Here is a 22,654-nt window from a genome sequence, read left to right as displayed (position 1 = left end):
TTTGATTGGCGCCATGGGCTAAACCCAGACAAACAAAGATTGAACATGTGGAATCTGACCAAACATCTCCAGACAAGGAGAGACACACACACACACACACACACACACACACACACACACACACACACACACACACACACACACAGGCACATACTGTCATGTCCAGGTGCGTGTAGGTAGACCTCTTCAGCTAGATGTGGCAGGATGGGACCTATGGATCTGGTCAGTCCGTCCAGAATTTCCTCCAAAACCGTCTGGCACGATCTTCGGCCCAGTGAGTCCTCTGGATCACAGTACAACCTGGAGGAGAGGGGAGAAAGAAAGACAGAGACAAAAGGGAGACAAAAGCTGGGTTTCATTCAGGTTTTGCTAAATTTCGAAGCGAACTTTTGAAAAGTCGACAATCTTAAAATTCTAATCAGGTGTGCTTCCATTAATGGCTGTTAAGTGAATAAGTAGGCTGTGTGTGTGTGTGTGGGGGGGGGGGGGGGGGGGGGTGAGACAAGATCATGGAGAGAGCAATGGTTACTCGCCATAGGAGAAGTAATAATTATTATGTCATGTAATCTGCTGGTGGCGTATTTCTTTCTTTCTTTCTTGCGATGATGAGTAAATATTGCGGCCCATACCACTGGAGAAATGCACATTCTGCGATGCTTACTCTTTCTCTAGGAAACAAGTTGCAGAAAACAGTTGTGGGAGTCACTGTGGAAAAGCCATTTTAGGGATGGAGTTAGAGCCTTTGGATGGATAATAGAAGCTCACCGGTACAAAATGGTCAAAATGGATTAAAAACTCACTTGGGTGCAGGGCAAGCAAAGAGTTCAGTAGTGAGAGAAAAAGCCAGCACTCCAAATGTCCTTTCACAGGTTTTAATAGTTCTTCAAACCAGGCAGCAGCAACGAACGTAGCCTGGGTAAATCCATCCCACACGTGACCTGCTCTCAGACCTGCTCTCAGTCACATAGTGACTGAGAACTCTGAGAGCAGGTCACGTGGGGGATGGATTTACCCAGGCTACAACGAACGTTTCAGCCAAAGGCCTTCCTCAGTGTTGTGACAGCGCTGAGGAAGGCCTTTGGATGAAATGTTCGTTGCTGCTGCCTGGTTTGAGGAACTATTAAAACCTGTGAAAGGACCTTTGGATGGATGCAACACTTTAGGATCCAGAACATTTGATCTGCTGCAGGATTATCGGGCCATTTGTTGGGCCGGTCGGTTCCGCCAGCAGAACGAATCGCAGCAGCTGTGCAAACACAGGGTCCAGCTGATCACTTATTCAGATTTTTTTTTCGAAAAAGGCAAAAACCACCTCAAGTGCGCATCAAAACCACTACTCCCCCCCTGAATTTTGCGGTTTCCATCAACCTTTCCTAATGCGATACCGATTCAAAATGTGCATAAAAATATGTTGATGGAAACCTGGCTATAGAGAGAGTGAGAAAGAAAGTTTGACAGATGGAGGACCGTGGTTAGCAGGTACTGAGGTCAAAGAGGTGATTGCAGTGTTTTGCGCGACAACCATTTATTTACCTGTCTTTGATGATGCTGAAGTAAAAGCTAGACACGTCTCTGGCGATGAAGGCTTGCAGGGCACGGATGGCCCTGCCGCTGTCAAATTCACTGTAGGCGTCCGTTATCTAAAACACACACAAACACAAACATTACACACACACATTACATTTTCAATGTCTTTCAAAGTTGCCAAGCTCTATTTCTGGTGGACACGACACACGCCAACACACACACCTTGATGCTGAACTCGCGGAGCTGGTGCAGCATGTACTGGTCAATGTAGTGCATCTCTTTGGGGTCCACAGCCTGAGTGCGTGGGTCAAAACCATGCAGGTTGCCCAGCAGGAACTTCAGAGTGTTCCTCAACTGGGACAGACAGACACAGAGACAGACAGACAGAACAAGAAAGAGAGACAATGAAGAAGAAGGAAGCAGTGAGTCATACCTATCTGATGCAGGGGCGGATCTACCGGCGTGGCATGGGGTGGCAGCTGCCACCCCTAAAAGAGGCCTTGCCACCCCTGTTGCCACCCCAGTTGTGGACAATCAAATTCCAATGCAAAACTACTTGCTCGTCGGACATTACAACAGCAGAGCTCTGATTTCCCACAGCAAGTGAATGGAGCACGAGCTACGTAGTACCTCCCACTGGTACCTCCCTTCAGCAGCTGACTGTCTGTCTGCGTGTGAGTTCATTTGCGACCGGTGTGTTGTGGCTAGAGAAGTACCGTAAATTCCGGACTATAAGGCGCACCGGTCTATAAGCCGCACCTTCAAAGTTGACTATTTTTTTCTTATATAAGCCGCACCGGACTATAAGCCGCGGGTGTTTTAATGGTATTTTTTGTTTTTTTTTACAGTGCACACAGTGTCCGCGGTGTGGTGAAAAGAGGGCAAGAGAGGAAATTAAAACAGAAGTGGATTTATAGTTAGAAAGAGTGCTAAAGAAGAGAGAATTCCGTTTTTTATTTTTTTATTTTAGTTACTCACAGTACTATTGACCAGTCCAACTCAAAAGATATTCGGCAGTTTCACTTTGAGCTCTTGTTCCGCCGCTGTCCATCAATGGTTATGACGAGTCTCGCTGGGTACAGTACGCCAAAGCGATATCCATTGACTTTAAACTTTTCGATGATGCTGTTGTATGTTGCGCGTTTCTGGTGCACCAACGCGGAGAGGTCCTGCCGGACGAAAAAGCGCGTACCCTCCCAGGTGAGGGGCTTCTTCCCCGCAGCCTGGAGGATGAGTTGACGGTCGGGCCAGCGGAGTAGGCAGATGAAGATGGCCCTCGGTGGCAGGCCGGGGTCTGGACGTGGCCGAGGCGCCCGGTGTGCCCTGTCCACCTCTGGTGGTTTCTCGCCTTCCTTCAGGTCCAGGATGTAACACAGGATTTTGCCACGAAAGCGTCCATGTCACCAATCTCAGCTCCCTCTTTTACATTGATCAGGCGAATGTTATTTCTTTTACTCCTGCTGATTAAGTCATCAACCTGCGTGTGCAGGGGTTCGATTTGTTTTTGCATTTTATCCACTTTCGGACTCACTGTGTTGTTTTTGTCCTCCAGTGCGCTGATGCGTTTTTCCGCATTAGAAACTCTGTTCGCTTATTTTCTTTAGTGAGTGAGTGGATGGACTTCTGCACGTTTTCAAACTTGTTTTCAAGCTGCTCAAACCTCTGAGCGATGTCGGACTTAATCAATAGTGTTTCACGGAGTAAAAGTTTAGCCCAAGCCGTGTATCTCCAGCCTCCAGCAGGTGAGTCATTTCCTCATTCATGGCGGTGAGGTGATTGCTTCGTCTTTTTCTTTCTGCTTACCTGTGTTGTGTTATGTTATGTTATGTTATGTTGTTAAAAGAGGGCAAGAGAGGAAATTAAAACAGAAGTGGATTTATAGTTAGAAAGAGTGCTAAAAAAGAGATTTTTTTTTTTTTTTTTTGAAAAAATCCATAGATAAGCCGCACCGTTATATAAGCCGCAGGGGCCAAAAAAGGCCAAAAAACGGGAAAAAAGCCGCGGCTTATAGTCCGGAATTTACGGTAATCAGTCTTCTTCACAGTGAAAGAATGAGGTAATACCTACTGCTAATCTATGAAGAAAGAAAAGTGCACAGTCCATAGTTTGCGGTGTTTGTTTACTAGTGATTCAGCGAGTCTTCAGCCACACGTGTGATGCAGCGCGTTGTGTTTGTTTACATCATCGACGATGGTGGTATCCCCACTACTAGCTAACGTTACTTAGCATAGCAAACAAACACTGCATGCAGAAGGCAGCGGCTCGCTACTAGTATTGATTAAAGCAGCATGCATGACACACCTTTAATTTAAAGGTGCGTCATGCATGCTCAAATATGCAGTCAAAGAGCGAGTCTACCTAGAAAGGCTCAACAAAATTATTAAACCGTTAAGGAAAGCTTGTCTTGATAATTAGATAATCACTGATCATCACTTTGAATCTTATTTCATAAACTTATTTGGAACATATTGGGGGCAGGAGGTTGAAACAGACAGTAAGTGAAAACACAACAGACACAACAGTCAGTGTTAAGTTTAACACCCAATGATAATAATGATGATTACTATTGAAGGAAAAATGTAGTAAAGTCACTTTGACTCTTGTAGGAGAGACTTGTAAAAATGAAGAAGAGACCGCTGATAGGGGTACATTCAGCTGACAAATACAAACATAGTTACCTATAGTAAGAGCTCAACATTCATGTGACTTTTCTTGCCCCAGAAGTGAATTCCCCATTTATTTTCTCCATAGACATTTAGAAGAATCCTTATATAACAAGTTTTAAGGCTTGAACCAAGCCAACCAGTCTTCCAGAGAATCGTGAGTGACCATAAAACATTTCACTTTCAGCAAAAACAAAAAATAACTGCAGGAGAGGGAAAAAGAAATCGAAGACTGGTTGGCTTGGTTCAGCCTAAAAACTCGTTGTATAAGGATTTTTCTAAATGTCTATGGAGAGAATGGGGAATTCGCTTCTGGGACAAGAAAAGTCACATGACTGTTGAGCTCTATTGCAACAGTCATTGCATAGCTTTGGTCGCCCCTGCTGGTCTAAAAGTGAAAAATGTTGTGGTAAGGCAAGTCAGCTTTTTTATACAGTGGATTTTATACACAGATGATTAAGTTACAATTCATTCAATTATTTCTAATGCCACCTTCGAAATGTCTATTCAATGCTTCACTCGTGCCGAAGTAATACAATGTTTTTGAGTTAAAATATCTATCTAAAATATATATTCGTGGCAATATATATTTCTGCCACCCCTTAAAATCTTCATGCCACCCCTTTGCCACCCCATGAATATTTCTCTATATCCGCCCCTGATCTGATGGCTGTAAATGTAATTAAATGACTGAGTTTGAAAGTGGTACTGGTGTGTAGAGAGAACTTTCTGAGACTGGCGAGTGGTGAGTGAGACTAGTTGCACTTGCATCCCACTCTAAAATGTCCTTTGTTCTTTAAATTCTGTGAGCATGCTGTGCTGGTACCTTGCTGACACTGTCTCTGGCCGAGCTGAGCGCAGTGGGGCCAATCTGAACCTCAGAGAAGACGTTCGACTCCGCCACCCACCAGCGCAACACGTCCGCCCCATAGGCCGGCGTGCTGGGGTCCTGAGAGAGGCAGAGAGGAGGGGGGGGGCTGGGTATTTAAATGAGCATGAGCTGAAGACTTCAACAGCTCATGTAATGCATGCTAGATAGATAGATAGAGTACTTTATTCATCCCCGTAGGGGAATTGAAAAGGTAACGAAAGGAATGTTGCAGTACATGTGATAACATTTTTACAGTTTGGCTCTTCCAAAGGTTTTCTTTTATAACATTAGCTATAATTATTTACATTTGAACATGGGAAGCTTTCACCTTAGACATTATGAGGGGTTGGGGCGGGAATAGAAAAGAAATAGCAAAGAGCGTGCCGTTGGATGCAATAAAATAATATAAATCTTATATTCTCACTCGTTTGCTCTATCAATTCAGTTAAAGTCAGACCTTATAGGTTTAACATTCAGTCCACTTGGCCCAAATCCGGTAAAAATCCTCTTTTTGGACTCTGAGGGGAAATGACAATCTTTCCATAATATATATTTAATATATTATTTCTATCCATTCATCAACGGTGGGTGGCTCTGATTTTAGCCACTTCCTCGTGATAGCCTTTTTGCTTTCTGCCAAAAGTATTTGTAACAGCTTCTTATCATTGATATCACACATTTCAAATGATATATCACCCATGTGTACAGCTTCACTTTTGAAAGGAATGTCAGCTCCAAATACATTATTAATATGTTTATGGATTTCTTGCCAATAAGGCACAATGACCTGGCGATTGCAGAAAATATGGAAGTGATTGGCATCATTTGTCCCGCATAGTCTCCAAGGAAGTTTCCACTTCCCTGATGTTATTTTTGCAAGGGTGTAATTAAAAAAAACTTTTTCCAACCGAATTCTCGCCATGTAGTTGAACTACCGTAAATTCCGGACTATAAGCCGCGGCTTTTTTCCCGTTTTTTGGCCCCTGCGGCTTATATAACGGTGCGTCTTATCTATGGATTTTTTCAGAAAAAGAAAAAAAAAAAAAAAAAATCTCTCTTTTTTAGCACTCTTTCTAACTATAAATCCACTTCTGTTTTAATTTCCTCTCTTGCCCTCTTTTCACCACACCGCGGACACTGTGTGCACTGTAAAAATAAACAACGGTGGTGTTGTGTTATGTTGTTTTGTTGAAATGTTACGGTAATACGGTAAATGGGAGCTTCCTCAAACAGCCATCTCTTTCCCGACAATCCCCTCTGTGCGTGACCACTTACATATGGTAATTACGGTAAGCAAACGGCCACAAGCCCATCAACTCCCTCCCCCGACTACCAGGAGAAAATCACAAACTTCGGCGAATTCACACAAAGGAAGATCAAGGAATATTCCATCGAACCGGAGCAGATCATAAATATGGATGAAGTGCCTTTGACGTTCGACCTGCCACTCACTCGGACTGTTAACAAGAAGCGCCCTGGAGGATTCTTTCACCAAAAAAAAGCTTTGCTCGTTCTCGACAGCATGAGAACGAGCAGTAGATGATCATGAGGTGGTTTTTCAGACGTGTCGATATAGCAGTTTATCGCAAAAGTGTAATGGAAACACATTTTTCGCATTTGCACGTCATGTGACCCATATTATCCCTTGGAAAAGGAGCGGAAAATAAGTTTGGTAAGTAAGGTTCGATAGCCGTGTCAAAACCTCCGCAGCAAGTGGAAAACTTTGAAGCAACGCTACCTAGCAGAAAGACGAGTGTTGTGCAAAAGCGTAGCCGGACAAATTAGATAATGTTTAATGGCAGAAATCGGTCCATGGTGACAGCAGGCTGCCTGTGTGCGCGCATTTGGCACAGCGGCGAGATGAGAGGATGAAAAGCACACACTGGTGCGGTGGTGCTGTCTGAAGTGAATACAGTGACTGTGAGTAGGCTAATACATTGCACACGTTTCAGGTGCAATTATAGAACCAAATCAGCCTTTTCCCCCCTCCATCTCTAAATCGGACCAGTTGTAGGCTATTAGGCTACCTTTTTTCCTCTGCCTGTCGCGCTGACTGCATTCACGCAGCCAGCAACATTTTGCGACTCATTTTCTTTTGAATTGATAATCAGGCTCGTTTATATGCATTGTAACTTCATGTTGGGATTTCCATTGACCATTGGTTGGATTTGAGCATGCAGGGGACGGGATATGGGGCAGATCCCCGTGCGTAATCACTGTGGCAGCTGCTGCAACGGGGAATCACTCAAACGCAACTTCAATGGAAACGCCTACAAGTCGCAATTGTACATTGTCGAAGTTGTAGAAATATCGCAATTCTTTTGCGAAAAACTGTAATGGAAACACAGCTATAGATGAAGAGGAGTTCGTTGGTTTTGAGTGACAATGAAGGAGAGAGGAGAGTGGTTGACGAAGCCACCCTGAACCTGTTCGTTTCCGACACTGAAGATGAGGACTTTGGTGGTTTCAGTACGCAGGAAGAAGAGGAAGACGAGCATTAGTGACTTGACTTCTCTGGTTACAGGTTTGCTGCACATAATAGCCTATTGTTGTGTGATTTTGTCTGGGGATTAGTGACCTGACTTTTGTTTTGTTTTGTTGAAATGTTAATAAATGGGAGCTTCCCCAAACAGCCATCGCTTTCCCGACATTCCTCTCTGTGCACGAACCCTTTCATATGGTAATTAAACATCAAAACACCCGCGGCTTATAGTCCGGTGCGGCTTATAGAAGAAAAAAATAGTCAATTTTGGTCCCGCGGCTTATACACCGGTGCGTCTTATAGTCCGGAATTTACGGTAGTTGAATTCCATTGTATTTGACATATTCTTCTCCAGCACACACCTCTGAGATGTCCAAATGTCCCTCCTTCTCCCATACGTTTATATACAGTGTATTCTCAGACTTGGACTGGAGAATGCATTATACACTCTGGAGATCATTTTATTACATGGTGTGAATTGGGTGTTGACAGGAATATTTTCATGATTCCTGTCTCTACCGTTTCTAAAGTTTTACCCAGGTTCTGGTCGAAATAATGCCGAACTTGAAGGTATCTATAGAAATCATTCCATTCCAGAGCATGTTTTTTCTTTAAGGATTCAAAGCTCTGGAATGCCCCCATGTGGACAAATGTATAATAATTGGTAAGGCCTTTTGAAATCCATTTCTTAAACTTATCATCTGATCTATTTGGAGCAAAGTCCATGTCATAAGCACACCACCCTAACATTCGAGATTAATCACATAATTTTACTCTCTCCTGCCAGGTTTTCAATAAAATATTAATCCAATGATCATCTTTGTTTACCATCTTATTTTGTAATTCGTTATCTGCTATCACTGCTGCTACAGGCATCCCTTCTGTCATTACAGTTTCTATTTCTTTCCATCTTGAGCAGTATGTCGGTTTACATAAGCAAATTAGTGGTGGTCTTAATTGTGCTGCATAGTAGTATTCTTGTAAGCAAGGGAGACCCATACCACCACATTACTTTCTTAAATGTAAAGTTCTATAGGCCTACCTGATTCTGTGTTTTTTCCCCTGCCGTGCATAACCGGATATCAACCTATTCCATGTAAAGCGTCTTTGAGTACCTTGAAAAGCGCTCTATAAATAAAATGTATTATTATTATTATTATATACTGCATTACATGTTTCAATGATAGATTTGTGGAAGCCGAATTTTGCTAATACTTTGTATAGTAAAGACCATTAGACTGAGTCAAACGCCTTCTCAGCGTCTAAACTTATAATGGCTGTCTCTATCTTCTGTTGTGTTATATGTCTGATAATGTGTAGTGTTGTCCTGATGTTGTCCTGTGTTTGTCTTTGTCTTTGTCGGATGAAACCTGTTTGGTCTGTTTGGATGAGTTTGATGCATTTTCAATGGCTTGGCCTCATAGGGTATAATGTCAACTTTCACTTAACGAACAAAACCCAACAAATTCTTTCACATCTCTCCCATTATCGTACCTTCCCTCCATTGATGACAGTATCAGGATCCACAACGTTGCCCAGAGACTTGGACATCTTCTCTCCCTTCTCACTGACGGCAAAGCCATGGACCACCAGAGCCCTGCACGCAAAACATTAAAGTCTCAGATGTATCAAATGAGGACAAGCTGTCATATTATGATTACTTGGATTGTGGCATTTTTTATTTAACTGTTGGTTAACCTGGTTAGACCCACTGCGATTCAGAAATATATTTTTCGAAGTGAGACCTGGCCAATAGAGCATGCATTTTGTTTTTTCTACATTCGCTTTTGATGTGGCTTGAAACCATTTCAGTAACTCCTTTCTAGACGTTTGTTTGAGTAATCTTTCTGTTTGAACCCACTGATGACCAATCCCATCATACTATATGGTATTTCCTTCTTCATATTTCACAAACACTCCACAGAGTGTGGATGGGACACTGACTTGTAAGGAGCCTTGTTCCGGGTGGCCACACTGGTGAGCAGCGATGACTGAAACCAGCCTCCGATCTGGTCCTTCCCTTCCACATACACATCTGCCCTGGAGTCAGAGTCTGGGGGGGAGGGGATAAGACAGCAGGAAATCAGTCACTTTGACACTAATGCCAGATGAAATGAGGTCAACAAAATGATTTGAGGTCAGGGGAAACTTGACTTTGTCCACAGAGGATGGAAAAGTCTAGAAAAGACAAAGAGAGACCAGGTGATGTTAGTTGGGAAATTGCAAAATTATGTGAAAATGTTTTTACAGACTTGAAGCAGAGCACAGCTCAGTTCAGAAGACTTTATCGCCATGCTTTGTCAAAAACAGCCCGGGACATTTCAGCTGGGCCAGTCCGGCCATAGAGACGACTTGGGTTTCCCAAAAGCAAAGTGTGAGTGTTGAGATCGTCTTATTCAAATGTGGGTCAGGAAGGAAGTGGAACTTAAGATGCCTTTGGGAAAGCCGACCAGCCCATAAACATTCCAGAAACAGAGAAAGAGACCGGGCGACAAGGAGCTGCTTTCGTAATGTGAGCTCTTCACGATGGTTAGAGGTTTCATGTACGGTTAGGCAGGTGTGCTCCAGAGATTGCAGGCATCACAGGCACCCACCGCGGCTTTCCAGCCTGGCCCATCACCACCCTGACTCAAACAGATGAGAGAAAACAGAGAGTGCAGTGCGTGCCAGTCCTGGAGAAAGAAACAAACTGCCATGGTGCTCTCCCAAGCAAGGTGCACGCTCTAAATCCTGCATGCAAAGGAGAGAGAGAGAGAGGGAGGAGCATGAGGGAGAGTGGAGTGGGTGCTGCCTTCGAGTGCTGCTCGTAATCTCGTACTTGAGAGTTCAGCAGTTGTAAATACTTCATGTCGCGCATTCAAATGCATTTGGCTGGAAATAATCAACAAAATGGACTTTGTACAATTCTTTTTAAGTGTCTGATGTTTTATTTTAGAAATGAAGCAGCACATAACTAGTTTGTGCTGCAACTGCAAAATGAGGAAATGTTCATTGGGAATCTTACCATCTTGGTATCACAGAAAATTCCTACTACTATTTGCCATGGATCTTTCATATGTGCTTAAAGCCCCCTCCAGTGTATTTTGTCATTTTAAAGATATTTCATGTATTTCTGGGTTTTGCCCTGGTCTGCTGATTAGCCACAGTGTTCGCCAGTGTATTTTGTTGACAAATAACCTTGTTTTGGGCTCAAAGTCCTAAACCGAAGCTGACGAGTGACTTATGATATTCAGATAATACATTACAGTATGGAGTTACTAGCTAGCTGTTGGCTACGTTAGTTATATGGTAACAAAACGCCACTGAATGACCTGACCAGTTTGATATAACTATTAACCAGTTCAAGTCATGCTCTCCATAAAGCCCACCAGTGTTGATATATTATGTTGGCTAGTTGTTAATTATAACAATATTGTGGCTTTTTTACTGAGATGCGGCTGCTCTGGGCACAGACAAAGAGTTTAACAAAGAGAGAACACACACAGAGACAAGCACTGCAGTCATTGTGCTGCAGTGGAATCATGGGTGGAACAAGGTATTAGCTTCAATTCTTATCGATTTAAGTTCTTTGGCACAAATGATGATGTGCGTTTATTAGGGGTGTCACAATATATCGTCCCACGAAATTTCGCGATAGTAAAACGTCACGATATGTATCGTTGAGATGAAATCTCATATCGTGATTTTTTTTTTTTTTTTTTTTTTCAAAAGTAGACAAAGAAACGTCTTTGTTTGTTGAAGTTCAATGTGTGGAAAGTAGTTCAGTTGAACAAGTCTCTGAAGAGACACATGAGAAGTTATACAGGAGAGAAACCATTCAATTGAGTTTCTGGCAAAACTGTTTACTTGACAGGAAAAACTGAAGATGCATAAAAAATAGACTAAGAAAAGTCTTGTTGTTTGAGTTTGAAGAAAAACTGAAGATGCATAATGAGAATTTATACTGCTGAGAAACCTTTTAGTTCAAAGTAAATCTAAGTGACGGTGTAACTCATTCTATTTCAAGATAAGCCTTATCTCCAATCTCATGTTTTTTCTAGTTGTTATTGTAATAACAATTTCCCACAACAGCATGTTTTGTATTTGTGCATTTCAAATAAAATACTACTTTTCCAGTCATATATTGTCATTATTCAAGTTTAAAAAAATATTGTTAAAATCGTATCGTATCGTATCGTTATCGTGAACCCAGTATCGTGATACGTATCGTATCGTGAACTGAGTGTATCGTGACACCCCTAGCGTTTATAGAGCACGGGCACATGTTCATTTTCATAGAACATCAATGGTTGTACAGCTATGAAAAACTGACTGGAGGGGGGCTTTAACTCGTAATTACAATATTTCCAACAGCACTTGAATGCAGCAACAGTAGCATCAGACTGAGACACAGAGGGAGAAAATAGAGTAGATGTCTGAGAGTCAAAGACACAGAGGGACAAAGGGGAAAAGACAGAGGACACATCAGGAGACACAGCTTGGTGACTGTATGGTCAGTAGGTGGAGAGGTGACTGAGTGACCTGTGACCAGGGGTTTGCGGAGTGGAGCGGGGAGCCAGCTGAGACGTGACTCCGCCTCCTCATACTCTCCCTCCTGCTCCTCTGGAAATGACAACACAACCGAACACTGCTGCTTTTTACACCAGCACACATTTTCCAAACAATGCTTGGTACATGCATCACATATACTGTATGTCCATCTTAGCAAGTCACCTGTTACAAGAAAACAAGATTTTATGACTCAGTACTAGACTAAATCATAATTAAGGATAGTTTTAGCAGTGTGTCAAGAAAATTACATTTGATTGAAGAAAAGTCTTGAAACATGTTGCTTTGAATTGGAAAAGTGAAATTATCTCATAATGGTATTTCCCCCTCTGCTTGGTATGACTGAAATATGACTTTAAGACTAAATTCTAGATTAAATGACTAGTTAAGATGGATAAGTTTAGCCGTGTATATGCAATAAAAATAGCTTCTTTGAGCTTACTGGCTATAGTCTTGCTAATGCTGAAACAAGAACAGACACATTTTTAGTTAATGAAAAGACTTAGCAGAATGACTCAGGTATGCTGAGTAGCACTGCTTGGTAATCCAGGCATCTGCTTAATGCAAGACATAAGTAGCTTTCCCTAAAACAACACTAATGAAAGAAGACCTGATTAAAGTCCTCTGGAAAGCTAGCGGTCATTGGCTAAATGAACTGGACAGCTATTAGCTGTTGCTTTGATAACAACCTTGAAGAGGGGCTGAGCAGTAGCATTACCCCAGCAATGTAATACTTTAAAAAAGGCTCATATCAAAGCAGTCTCTTTCCTATAGATCCCAATAGATTGAAACTATTACTATGAGGGAATGGGAGCTGTGGTATCAAATTTAAACAAAAATAATATAAAGAAAGAGAGTCGCACAGAAATTCTCCTCTGCTGCGTTTAATACCATACCAATGCGTTTCGGCAGAATTTGACAGCTTGATGGATTTCAGATTTACCTTCTAGTACGGCAGCCCAAGACGCCCCGCTGTCAAACCAGATGTCCAGCACGTCTTCTCCGCGAACATAGTCTGTCACTGGGCCCGCTTTACTCTGACAGAGACATACACAGGGAGAGATGACATGACATTCACACTGTGAAAAGCTTTTGGGAGAACACACGTGTTCAAACTAGAGTTCAACCGATTTTTGAAGGCGGATAATGTGCGCTTGGACTGAATCTCCTGATTACATTTGACCATATTTATGCCACTAAATGACAATCAGTGTTTCCCCCATAATTAAATTGTATGATTGGCAGCGTGAAGACAAGACAGGACAAGACAAGACAAGACAAGACAAGACAAGACAAGGGCTTCCTATAAGCCAGTGGTTCCCAAACTGGGGTACATGGAGGTACTACAGGGGGTACTTGTGAGAGAGGGGGAAATGGAAAACTGTAAGAATAAATTATGAAAATAAATGAAACGTAAATGAAATAAATCTGCTCAGGAGGCACTAATTGCAACTCTTTCACTCCATTTCTTATTTTGTAGAGTTATATTCTTCAAAAGGTGGGTTATCATTCATTCATTGCATCATAATGCTATTGTTTTCTCTTGAAGTTTTCTAAGCAAAATGTTGTTGTCGGGTAAAGGTGGTACTTGGATTCAGAAATCAGGGAGAAAGTTTGAGAACCACTGTCATAATTAACCAGTGTAGAATTGATCAATTCTACAATACAGTATGTAATCAAACAAACTGCATCTTATCCATCATATCAGAGGTAGACGACACGGACTGCCCCAGATCCCATTTTTAACACACGCACATGCACACACTTACCTTCTTGAGCACCTCTGGTGGCAGTAGAGTCTCCATGGGTAGCTCCCACCAACAATCACTGCCCTTCTCTTTGAATAGCGTTGCTATATGGGACACTGTGTGTCTGTGCAGGGCAGAGAGGAACACATCAGAAGTGTACAGTATACTAGGGTTGGACGATAGGCTGAATATATCAACTATTAGCCGAGTCCACCAAAGGTTGATTTTCTTGGGGATGTTTTTTTTTGGCGAATTTTGTCCTTTTATTTTGCTCATAGAGAGACACAGAGACCCTGTGTATGGGTAGTACCACATTACATGCATGTTTGTTTGTATGTATGTGTCAGGTTTCCCACACCTTCTTAACAAATTCAAGGACTTATCAAGCACATTCCAGCCTGGCCCAATTCCCTCCAGTTCAAGGACACAACTCGGCATAGTTTGAGACACGGATCAAGGTTCATTACTGTTACAACACTGAGAATTTTATGATGAAAACTAGCAGCTTTACAGAAGCTCACAGACTACAATTAAAGAGAGAGATGCTTGAATGTGTGAAGACTTCTCAATTGTGCTGTGTTAAACCTATTTACCAACGTTAAGTTAAAAAAAATCAAAAGAACAATTTCTATCCTTGTACAAAATATAGAAATTCAAGTACGGTACTTCCAATGCCCCATGTCTATGTCTATTTTCAAGGCCTTGATCCCCCCCTCTCAAATTCACAAACGTTCAAGGATTTCCAAGGACCCACGGGAAGCCTGCTGTGTGTTGTGTATGTGCTCACTTGTTGATGAGTGCCTCTCCACTGTCTTTATGGTAGAAGACTGGGATGGGGACGCCCCAACTCCTCTGTCTGGAGATGCACCAGTAGGTCCTTCTGTCCAGCATGAGCAGCAGACTGCCCCTCGCCGACTCTGGCAGCACACGCACCTTCTGCAGCACCTCCTGCACACGCACGCATGCAAATAAGGAAAGCAAAATTAGAGAGGTGGATGAAAACATCATTCTTGATGCCACCCAATTTTAAATGATTAAAGAGTTTGATTTCCAACAGTTTCCAACAGCCTGGTAAAAACCATCCTGATAATGTGATCTCACATTCTGTTTCGCTCTACATATCAGTCTGGACTTCCAGCTGCCCGCATCGATTTCAGTGGGAGTACTTGTCTTAACAGACAACTCCTTCAGCCAATCAGGGTAGCCAAATCAAATCCAAATCCACTCGGAAGAACGGCAAACATGTCTTTTCCACAGAGAAAGTCCACTGGTGCATACTCTTGTTCTTGGTTAATTGTTGTTATTGAGTCTGCACTTACAGCTGTGTTTACTAACGTTAATGTGACTGCTCATTGCTTCGAGAGCTGCCATTATTGTTTTGCCAGCGCTGATTACATTGTCAACTACAAAGCAGCTCGTTGATTGGCCCGGGCACATTCCAATTCCTGGAAATCGCTGGGGGTGGGCAACAGCCCAGAATGACACAGAATGTGATCAGGATTTTAACAGGCCATTTCCAACAGTCCCAAGTTTGATTTTTCTCCCACCAATTAGGATGTCAAGAATAATGAGTGGGCGGAGCTTCACCTTGGCCTTGTCTTTGAGTGAAGCGGTGTTGATGAACCACTGTTTGCTGGGCCTGATGACCACAGGCTGTTTGGTCCTCCAGTCGTACGGGTAGCTGTGGACGCACTGCTCCTCCTTCACCAGCGCCCCGCATGCCATCAGCATGGAAATCACTAACACATACACATGCAGGCAATTACACACACAAACACATATATAACAGCCAGACAAATAGTAGATACATACAGACACACACAAAACAAAAGATGCAATTATTTCAGGTATGTTAGGTATGACCTAAATACACATGCAAGCACACACATACTGTATGCATAGACTATGTTCATTCTCAGGTGCCAAGGAAGTCTTCACATGTGACAATTTCTTCTTTCACATGCCTACCTAGTATGCACACACACACCTTGCATATCTCACACTCTGTTTGCCTGTACCTTTATCAGTGCCTTCTCCCATCACAGACAAATTCTGCAGCTCAGGACCAGCCAGCTCAGTGAACTTGCCCTCTCCATCCACGATACACTCCTGGGGTAGATCGCACACAAACACACAGTTAGGAAATGCACACATACACATATCAGGGTAGGAAATAAGCGCGGGCTCAGAGCAAAATGCCCATAAAAACATTTAAAATTCAATTAACGTTCTATTAGGGGTGTCACGATACACTCAGTTCAGGATACGATACAATACACAATATTTGGTTCACGATAACGATACGATACGATATTTTAACAATATTCTTTTGCGATCGATTTGTAAGTTGAGGGGGCATCCTCCACGCTAATTTGAGTAATTTCACCATTTTCATCCTCCGTGTCTGTAACGTGTCCCTCGTCTGTTCAAACATAGCAATGAAAAGGAGAGCGAGCATGCAATCAGATGCAGATCAGTGCCACGATGTTCCGCTTCTTTTTCTCACGATATGAGATTTCATCTCAACGATACATATTGTCACGTTTTGATATCGCGACATATTGTGGGACGATATATTGTGACATCCCTACTTTCTATATTTTAACATTACTCTGTATTTGCAAAGCGCGACTTGAAAATGGCCAGCTAGGCATCCGTACAAGCACAACCCTTGCACCCTCCTAGCATTATTTACCTCAGTGACAGGCAGCACAAGCTAGCTCATTTGGAGGATGGACTGAGATGTAGGCTACCTACCTGTAAGTACATTACATAACGTGCCAGACAATCAACAGCGTTGTTGAGATAATAGGAAATGCAACATAGAACTAAGGTATTTCCGAACATCTATCTAGAAATTTGTCAATGTGGACTCGGTCTGTTTGTTTCAAGAATTTTGTCCGGCCACAGCTGTGCCGTTTTACGTGCGAGCGGGCTGAAACTTTCAGGAAGTGTAAAGAGCACCCGTGCGGGTGACCTGATGGAGCTGGATTTTTTGATTAGGGCAGATTAATTGCCCTAATGCTGAGGCTATAGTTCAGTGATGATGTCATTAGTGATGATGTCATCATCGAGCGCACAATGCCTAGTTTGATCAAATTGTGCGATGCCTAGTTTGATAAAATTGCACTAGAAATGATCCAAAATGCCCCCGAAAAAAAATAAAAAATCCCCAAGGGCAAAAAAAGGCTAATTTCCTACCCTGTTACATATACACACAAAATATGTTCAACCTTGTTGTCCATTAGCCAGATTATTCCACCTCAAGTCATAATGATTAGTGCAACAGGAAGGAATTTGCTGCAGAACAACTGGGTTGTTTTGTTACAGTACACAATGATTAACATAACTTCTGTCTCCTATACAAACCTTGCATCTTATCTTGTGCCATTGCTTTTGACATTCTCGTTTATGAAGCATTAATTTTGCGACCCTGGGACCTGGAAGATGTATTGAATGACCCTGGGACCTGGAAGATGTATTGAATGACCCTGGGACCTGGCAGATGTATTGAATTACTGTTTTTTTCTTAATTTCTTTTTCCAGGACACCAACAAAGGATTATTAGCTTTGAACATTTCATAGAACGCACCACAGACAGTTGAAACTGTGATGCCACACTATAATCCTCCATGCCATGGGCTGGCGCTGTGTGGACCAATCCTGTTCCTTTTGCCATAGTCACATGGTTGGCCGGCAACAGGGGCACCTCCTTGTCAGGAATTGTGGGGTGTTTGCACATCCCGCCCTCAAGCTGTGAGCCTTGGGAGAGAAAGACAGAGAGTTTAAAATGGATTTAATATCTTACTATAGAATCAAGGAAACTTCTGGCCGCGTCCTTCCGTCTTTCTGTCTGTTCAAATCTATTTATTTCCACAACGGGTTGGCTGATCGATCTGAAACTTCACATGGGCATTGAGCATTGGAAGAGACAGGAAGTGACAAACACCAGTTTTTCCATTTTCCCAAATTGAAGTTGTTTATGAGCATTTTTCCTGGATTTCCTGCAATTCTCCAAGTCCTGCCCACACTGCTTGATTGACAGGTGATGTGTGGGAAGAGGCTCTGCCCACAATGTGTGATTAGGCTTGTTCGAAATGAGCAAGTTCTGCGCAGATTTAATCAGCGACTGGCTTGGCCCGTTGCATGATGGTTAGAAAAGTTGTCCGACTTGCTCCACCTGCGTGAGCCACAGGACCCTCGGGAGAGCGAAGTGCGCCAGATTTGAAGCGAGGCGCCACAGCTGCTCCCCACCAACTGCACCCGATTGCACAGCTCAGAGGATGACGAGAAACGCATCGAGCTGAGCGCTCATTGGTTCAACACAGGTGTATCACACACCCACATGAAATGTAGAAACTTCAATTTTATATCCAAAAATATATATATTACAGGTTGTATATAAATACAACCTGTAATGCCTACATTAAAATTAAAATAAGTAATATATGAAAGTCTGGGTCATTTGATCAGTGAGTGTGGGTGGCGCTAATGCACACTTCAATTTGTTACCAACCACTGTTAAAGCAGCTACGAGCAAGATTTTCGATTGTTATTAAACAGTATAATTATAATATTGATGCATTACATCTTACCTATAATAGTAGCTGAGACCAAAGCCGTGTGAATCGGAGATTGCTCTCTTGATGATTATAGAGTCTGTGTCTGTCTACCGGCGGGCCGGATAAACCCGGAAGTGAAACTAACCGGTTTACGGCAGCTGCCTGCCTTCAACCGTTTCGCTCTGCCTAGCAACAGACCATAAACACGGATAACGCCATGCAGGGGCTTGCTACTCTCGCGAACATCTCTCGTTATATTCTAACAGTTTGTTTGGAAGTCATTTTGTTATTTTGTGGTTATGGCCGAAGTGGCTGCCGCAAACCGTTTCATTTCACTTCCTGATCTGCCCCGGCCGCAGACAGACTAATCGTCAAGACAACACTGGCCGATTCACTCGGGGTTCAAGCGAGACTACTCGGCGTTGGTCTCGTCTACTATTAGAGGTAAGATGTGATGCATCGATATTTAAACAAACAAAACTGTAGAAGAAGAAAAGCAGCAGTGAGTGTGTGCAGTCGGGGGTGTTCGACTGGTTGACGCCTCGCCTGACTGCACTCGGCAGCTCTCGTCTGCTTTCCAGGGGAGGCAGCAGTCAACTCAAACGAGCCTACTGACATGTGATGTGTGGGAATAGGCCCTGCCCACACTGTTTGATTGACAGGTGGTGTGTGTGTGTGTGTGAGAGAGAGAGTGAGTGTCACCTGTGAAGGTGCTGACACTCTCCAGCTCAGTGCCCAGCTGTGCTGCCAGGCTGGCTGTGCGCTCTGTGGCCATTAAGAGGAGCTGAGAGTTGTCCGCCCTCTTCACCACCGAATACCTGGAGACAAAACCAAGACACTAGTAGAAATACTCCAAAAGCAACTGTGCACTCTACATATCGCAGACCAAGGTTCTCTCAGCCTCTACACTGCATTTTATACTGAGCGGGGGGATATGCTGGATTGCTTTGTGGCACAAAATAGGTACCTGCAGGTATCCGAGAATGCAGAATAAATACCATTCTGTGGCACTGGTACTTACTGGGCGTTGGGCATATAGCAGACAGCCTGGTTGGCAGGGATGGTCCAAGGCTGGGTTGTCCACACCAACACTGAGACACTGCCCTGGTCTGCCGAGATATACAAAGCAAGCAGATACACACAGTTAAAAATGTACTCCCAAATTTGGCTATGGATTGTGTGTGTGTGTGTGTGTGTGTGTGTGTGTGTGTGTGTGTGTGTGTGTGTGTGTGTGCGCTACCTGCATCTGAGGCCAGGTTAGGTGGAAGTGTGACAAGGGGGAACGTAGCGTAGATTGCCTTACTGACATGCTGAGGGTTGTACTCCAACTCTGCCTCTGCTAGGGCCGTCCTAGACAGGCAGAAACACAGGATTAAAGCACACAAGAAGACTGTATAAGATAGAATAGAAGATCTGAAATAACAGGCAGAGTAACTCAGTACCTGGATGAAGGAGACCAGAAGACTGGCTTGTAGTCCTGGTAGATGAGGCCCTGCAGAACAACACAGTGGAGTAAACCTGTTAGACCGCGGACCAAACACTGCAGTTCCTCAAATGACCACTTGAGGCTGGCTCCAAAAGCAAGTAAATCCCCCTAGACGCCCCACGTTAAAATGCCCAACTTTACAGCAGAAATAAACATCTTTACAGCCTGGTAAAAATAATAATAATAACTAGAATGTCTACATTTCCTAACGAAAATGTAATTGTGCTTGCTGTCCTCGCCATGCACCGCCTGGCTTCCAAAGTCCCTGCCCATGGACCTAGGGGGACTAAGTAGTTATGGGGGTGCCTATGTGAGTAAAAGGACTTTGGAGTAGAAGTATTTGGTAGGTGGGGAAGTCAGACTGGTTGTAGCCTACTAGAGAGACACAAAAGGCTGGCCCAATCTCTGCAATCTAAAACTACATTACCTGCAAACTACAGCATCAATAATTACCATGTATTGTAAATGTCTCCAACTGTCTCAAGGAAAATAGGACATGATAAGGGACTGTTCGTTATTTATGAGAGGGGGGGGTATGGTGCAGGGGCGACTTTGTTTTCGTTTTGTTCCTTCACCCTCCCCAGATCTATAAATATTTTCCCATGTCCCTCCCTGAGTGACTGGAGATAAATGCATCACCCTCCCTCCACCATAAATAACCACACTTTATCATATTCACACCAAAGGTAGTAGCCTACTGAAGAACGCTACGTTTGATAGCGCCCGACATCGGGGGGGAGAGGGGGCGGGGGGCATATAACGTTAATAGTACCCAGCCCAATATGGCCTCATCTCCTAGTTATAAAGCCTACAGTAGCCTAGCCAACTGCATATGTGTCAACAATTCCAGCTCTGAAACAATATAGGCTAAAGCGATGATAAACGTTTCCAGTCAATGCACCAAGCAAACTGCAGGACCAAAACAACCTATTCTGCACACACACACACACACACACACACACACACACACACACACACACACACAAAACATACCGACACGTGCATATTAATGACCGTTCTCCCAAATGTACTGAATAGGCCTGTACACAGTGCATACTGTAGGAGCAGCGTCCACAATATTGGCACGGCGGCCATATAACACTTACCATTTGATGGTCGCATGACAACGAAATCCCTGGAGTTGGGGGGAAAGTATAGGTTTTCTGTACCAAATCCTGGTGTACGTTTTTCATCTTGAAGGATAAATCCTCACTTTCAGTTTCTGTGTTGTTTTTTCCCGCTATCTTGTATTTGGTACCACCCACTGTACAACGCTATCTACCACTTTCTCATGTGCATAAAACACGGAATGTGCGCACGGCGGCGCAACCACAGTAATATAAGACTCACAATGTATTTAGCCTATAGCCTATATCATCAGCAGATTCACAACTTAACAAAGGCGAGTTGTTGTTACGAGCTGTTGGCAAATAAAGCTTGTTTACCTTTCAGAAGTGGACACCAGCGGGGGCTGCGTCAGCAAAGGTCTTTAAATAAATCCAATCATCCTCTATTAGGATTCTCTCTGCCAGTTCATTTTATATGGAGATTGTTGCCAGTCCATTAAGTCTGTCTTGTTTCATTGTAGGCTACTACTGCAGAGGTAGTTTCAACTTTGAGAAACTTCAGATATTGTATCTTGCAATTTTGGTCTCTCCAATGAATGGGCAGGCAAAGTGCGCACTGCGCGCTGCACAGGGAAACAGATTGTTTTGGAACCCAGAAACAACGTTAGAAATATCACGCTTATTTACTGATTACACTAATACTGGTACACACATATGAGCACATGGCCTAGGCTACCTTAACCCAAAGTTAATGATGTAAATTAGTCTACTTGTAGTCTATGTCATTTAATTTACTCCGTGTCCCTTTTCCTCATTCAAGCGGGATGGAGAAGACATGATGACCCGCCCTCCTCTGCCTCTGATTGGCTAGTAGTAGTGCTTGTTTAGGCATGAGGAGTGATGATTGGTTGGGTTAGGGTAAGAATATCAGGGTAGGCCAATCAGAGGCATAGTAGGGCGGGCGGTTCGTGCCGCGGACAGCGGCGAGAGAATGGATCTAGCGGGGAAGAGCATGAGAGGCAGAGCGCTGGAGAATATTTGGAGAGCTGCAAGTGAAGGCGCACAAGTGCCGCCCTAGGCGGTCGCCTATGTCGCCTATATGTTCGAACCGGCCCTGAGCCTAGCCAACTGCATATGTGTCAACAATTCCAGCTCTGAAACAATATAAAGCGATGATAAACGTTTCCAGTCAATGCACCAAGCAAACAGCAGGACCGAGTGAGGGCCTGTACACAGTGCATAGGAGCAGCGGTTTACGTGAAAGGAAGGAATGGGAGATACCAAGTCCAGTCACCATACAGGTAAACCATAGATATAAATAGGAGAGTAAACACGAATTTTGGAACGAAAAAACGCATTTAAAATATATACAAAATACAAAAAATGAATGTTGTATAGCCCTCCCTAAAGCCAAAATAAAAAACACAAGTCCCTCCCCAGTACTAAAAAAAATATTTGATATCCCTCCCCCTTTCTGCACCACACCCCCCCTCTCATAAATAACGAACAGTCCCTAACCTCCAGAGAAGTAGTATTCCTTGTAGTGTCATTCATGTTTATGGTTGCGACAACAACTGTTTACAAAACTAGCAGGCTTACCAGAGCTGCAAACACACAAGTGAAAAGCTATCAATGGCTGCATCTAATCAGCCAGTAACTAATGTAGGCTATCTTCCATTATGTTAGTGTAAGAAGTCAAA

General features: G+C 43.3%; 1 protein-coding gene across 3 annotated transcripts in view; it reads right to left on the bottom strand.

Moving 5' to 3' along the window:
* Positions 1-22,654, bottom strand: part of iars2 (isoleucyl-tRNA synthetase 2, mitochondrial) — a 39,439-nt gene that overhangs the window by 5,592 nt on the left and 11,193 nt on the right. Inside the window, exons 5-21 of one of the 3 annotated variants that reach the window (XM_083632901.1) lie at positions 19,844-19,893; positions 19,642-19,751; positions 19,423-19,510; positions 19,104-19,219; positions 17,432-17,601; positions 15,858-15,948; positions 15,427-15,578; positions 14,627-14,787; positions 13,861-13,963; positions 13,035-13,128; positions 12,065-12,145; positions 9,488-9,596; positions 9,038-9,140; positions 5,017-5,139; positions 1,750-1,881; positions 1,534-1,640; positions 155-300 (exon numbers count right to left, since the gene is read on the bottom strand). In XM_083632901.1, the coding sequence (XP_083489027.1) occupies positions 155-300; positions 1,534-1,640; positions 1,750-1,881; positions 5,017-5,139; positions 9,038-9,140; positions 9,488-9,596; positions 12,065-12,145; positions 13,035-13,128; positions 13,861-13,963; positions 14,627-14,787; positions 15,427-15,578; positions 15,858-15,948; positions 17,432-17,601; positions 19,104-19,219; positions 19,423-19,510; positions 19,642-19,751; positions 19,844-19,893 (1,936 nt within the window). The remainder of the gene's footprint in view (positions 1-154; positions 301-1,533; positions 1,641-1,749; positions 1,882-5,016; positions 5,140-9,037; positions 9,141-9,487; positions 9,597-12,064; positions 12,146-13,034; positions 13,129-13,860; positions 13,964-14,626; positions 14,788-15,426; positions 15,579-15,857; positions 15,949-17,431; positions 17,602-19,103; positions 19,220-19,422; positions 19,511-19,641; positions 19,752-19,843; positions 19,894-22,654) is intronic. The other 2 variants (XM_083632903.1, XM_083632902.1) reach the window with 2 other exon arrangements.

The sequence above is a fragment of the Poromitra crassiceps genome, assembly GCF_964638095.1.
Source record: "Poromitra crassiceps genome assembly, chromosome: 3".
Classification (NCBI taxonomy): domain Eukaryota; kingdom Metazoa; phylum Chordata; class Actinopteri; order Beryciformes; family Melamphaidae; genus Poromitra; species Poromitra crassiceps.
The sequence above is the reverse complement of the archived record's forward strand: the minus strand, read 5'-3'. Positions and strand labels throughout refer to the sequence as shown.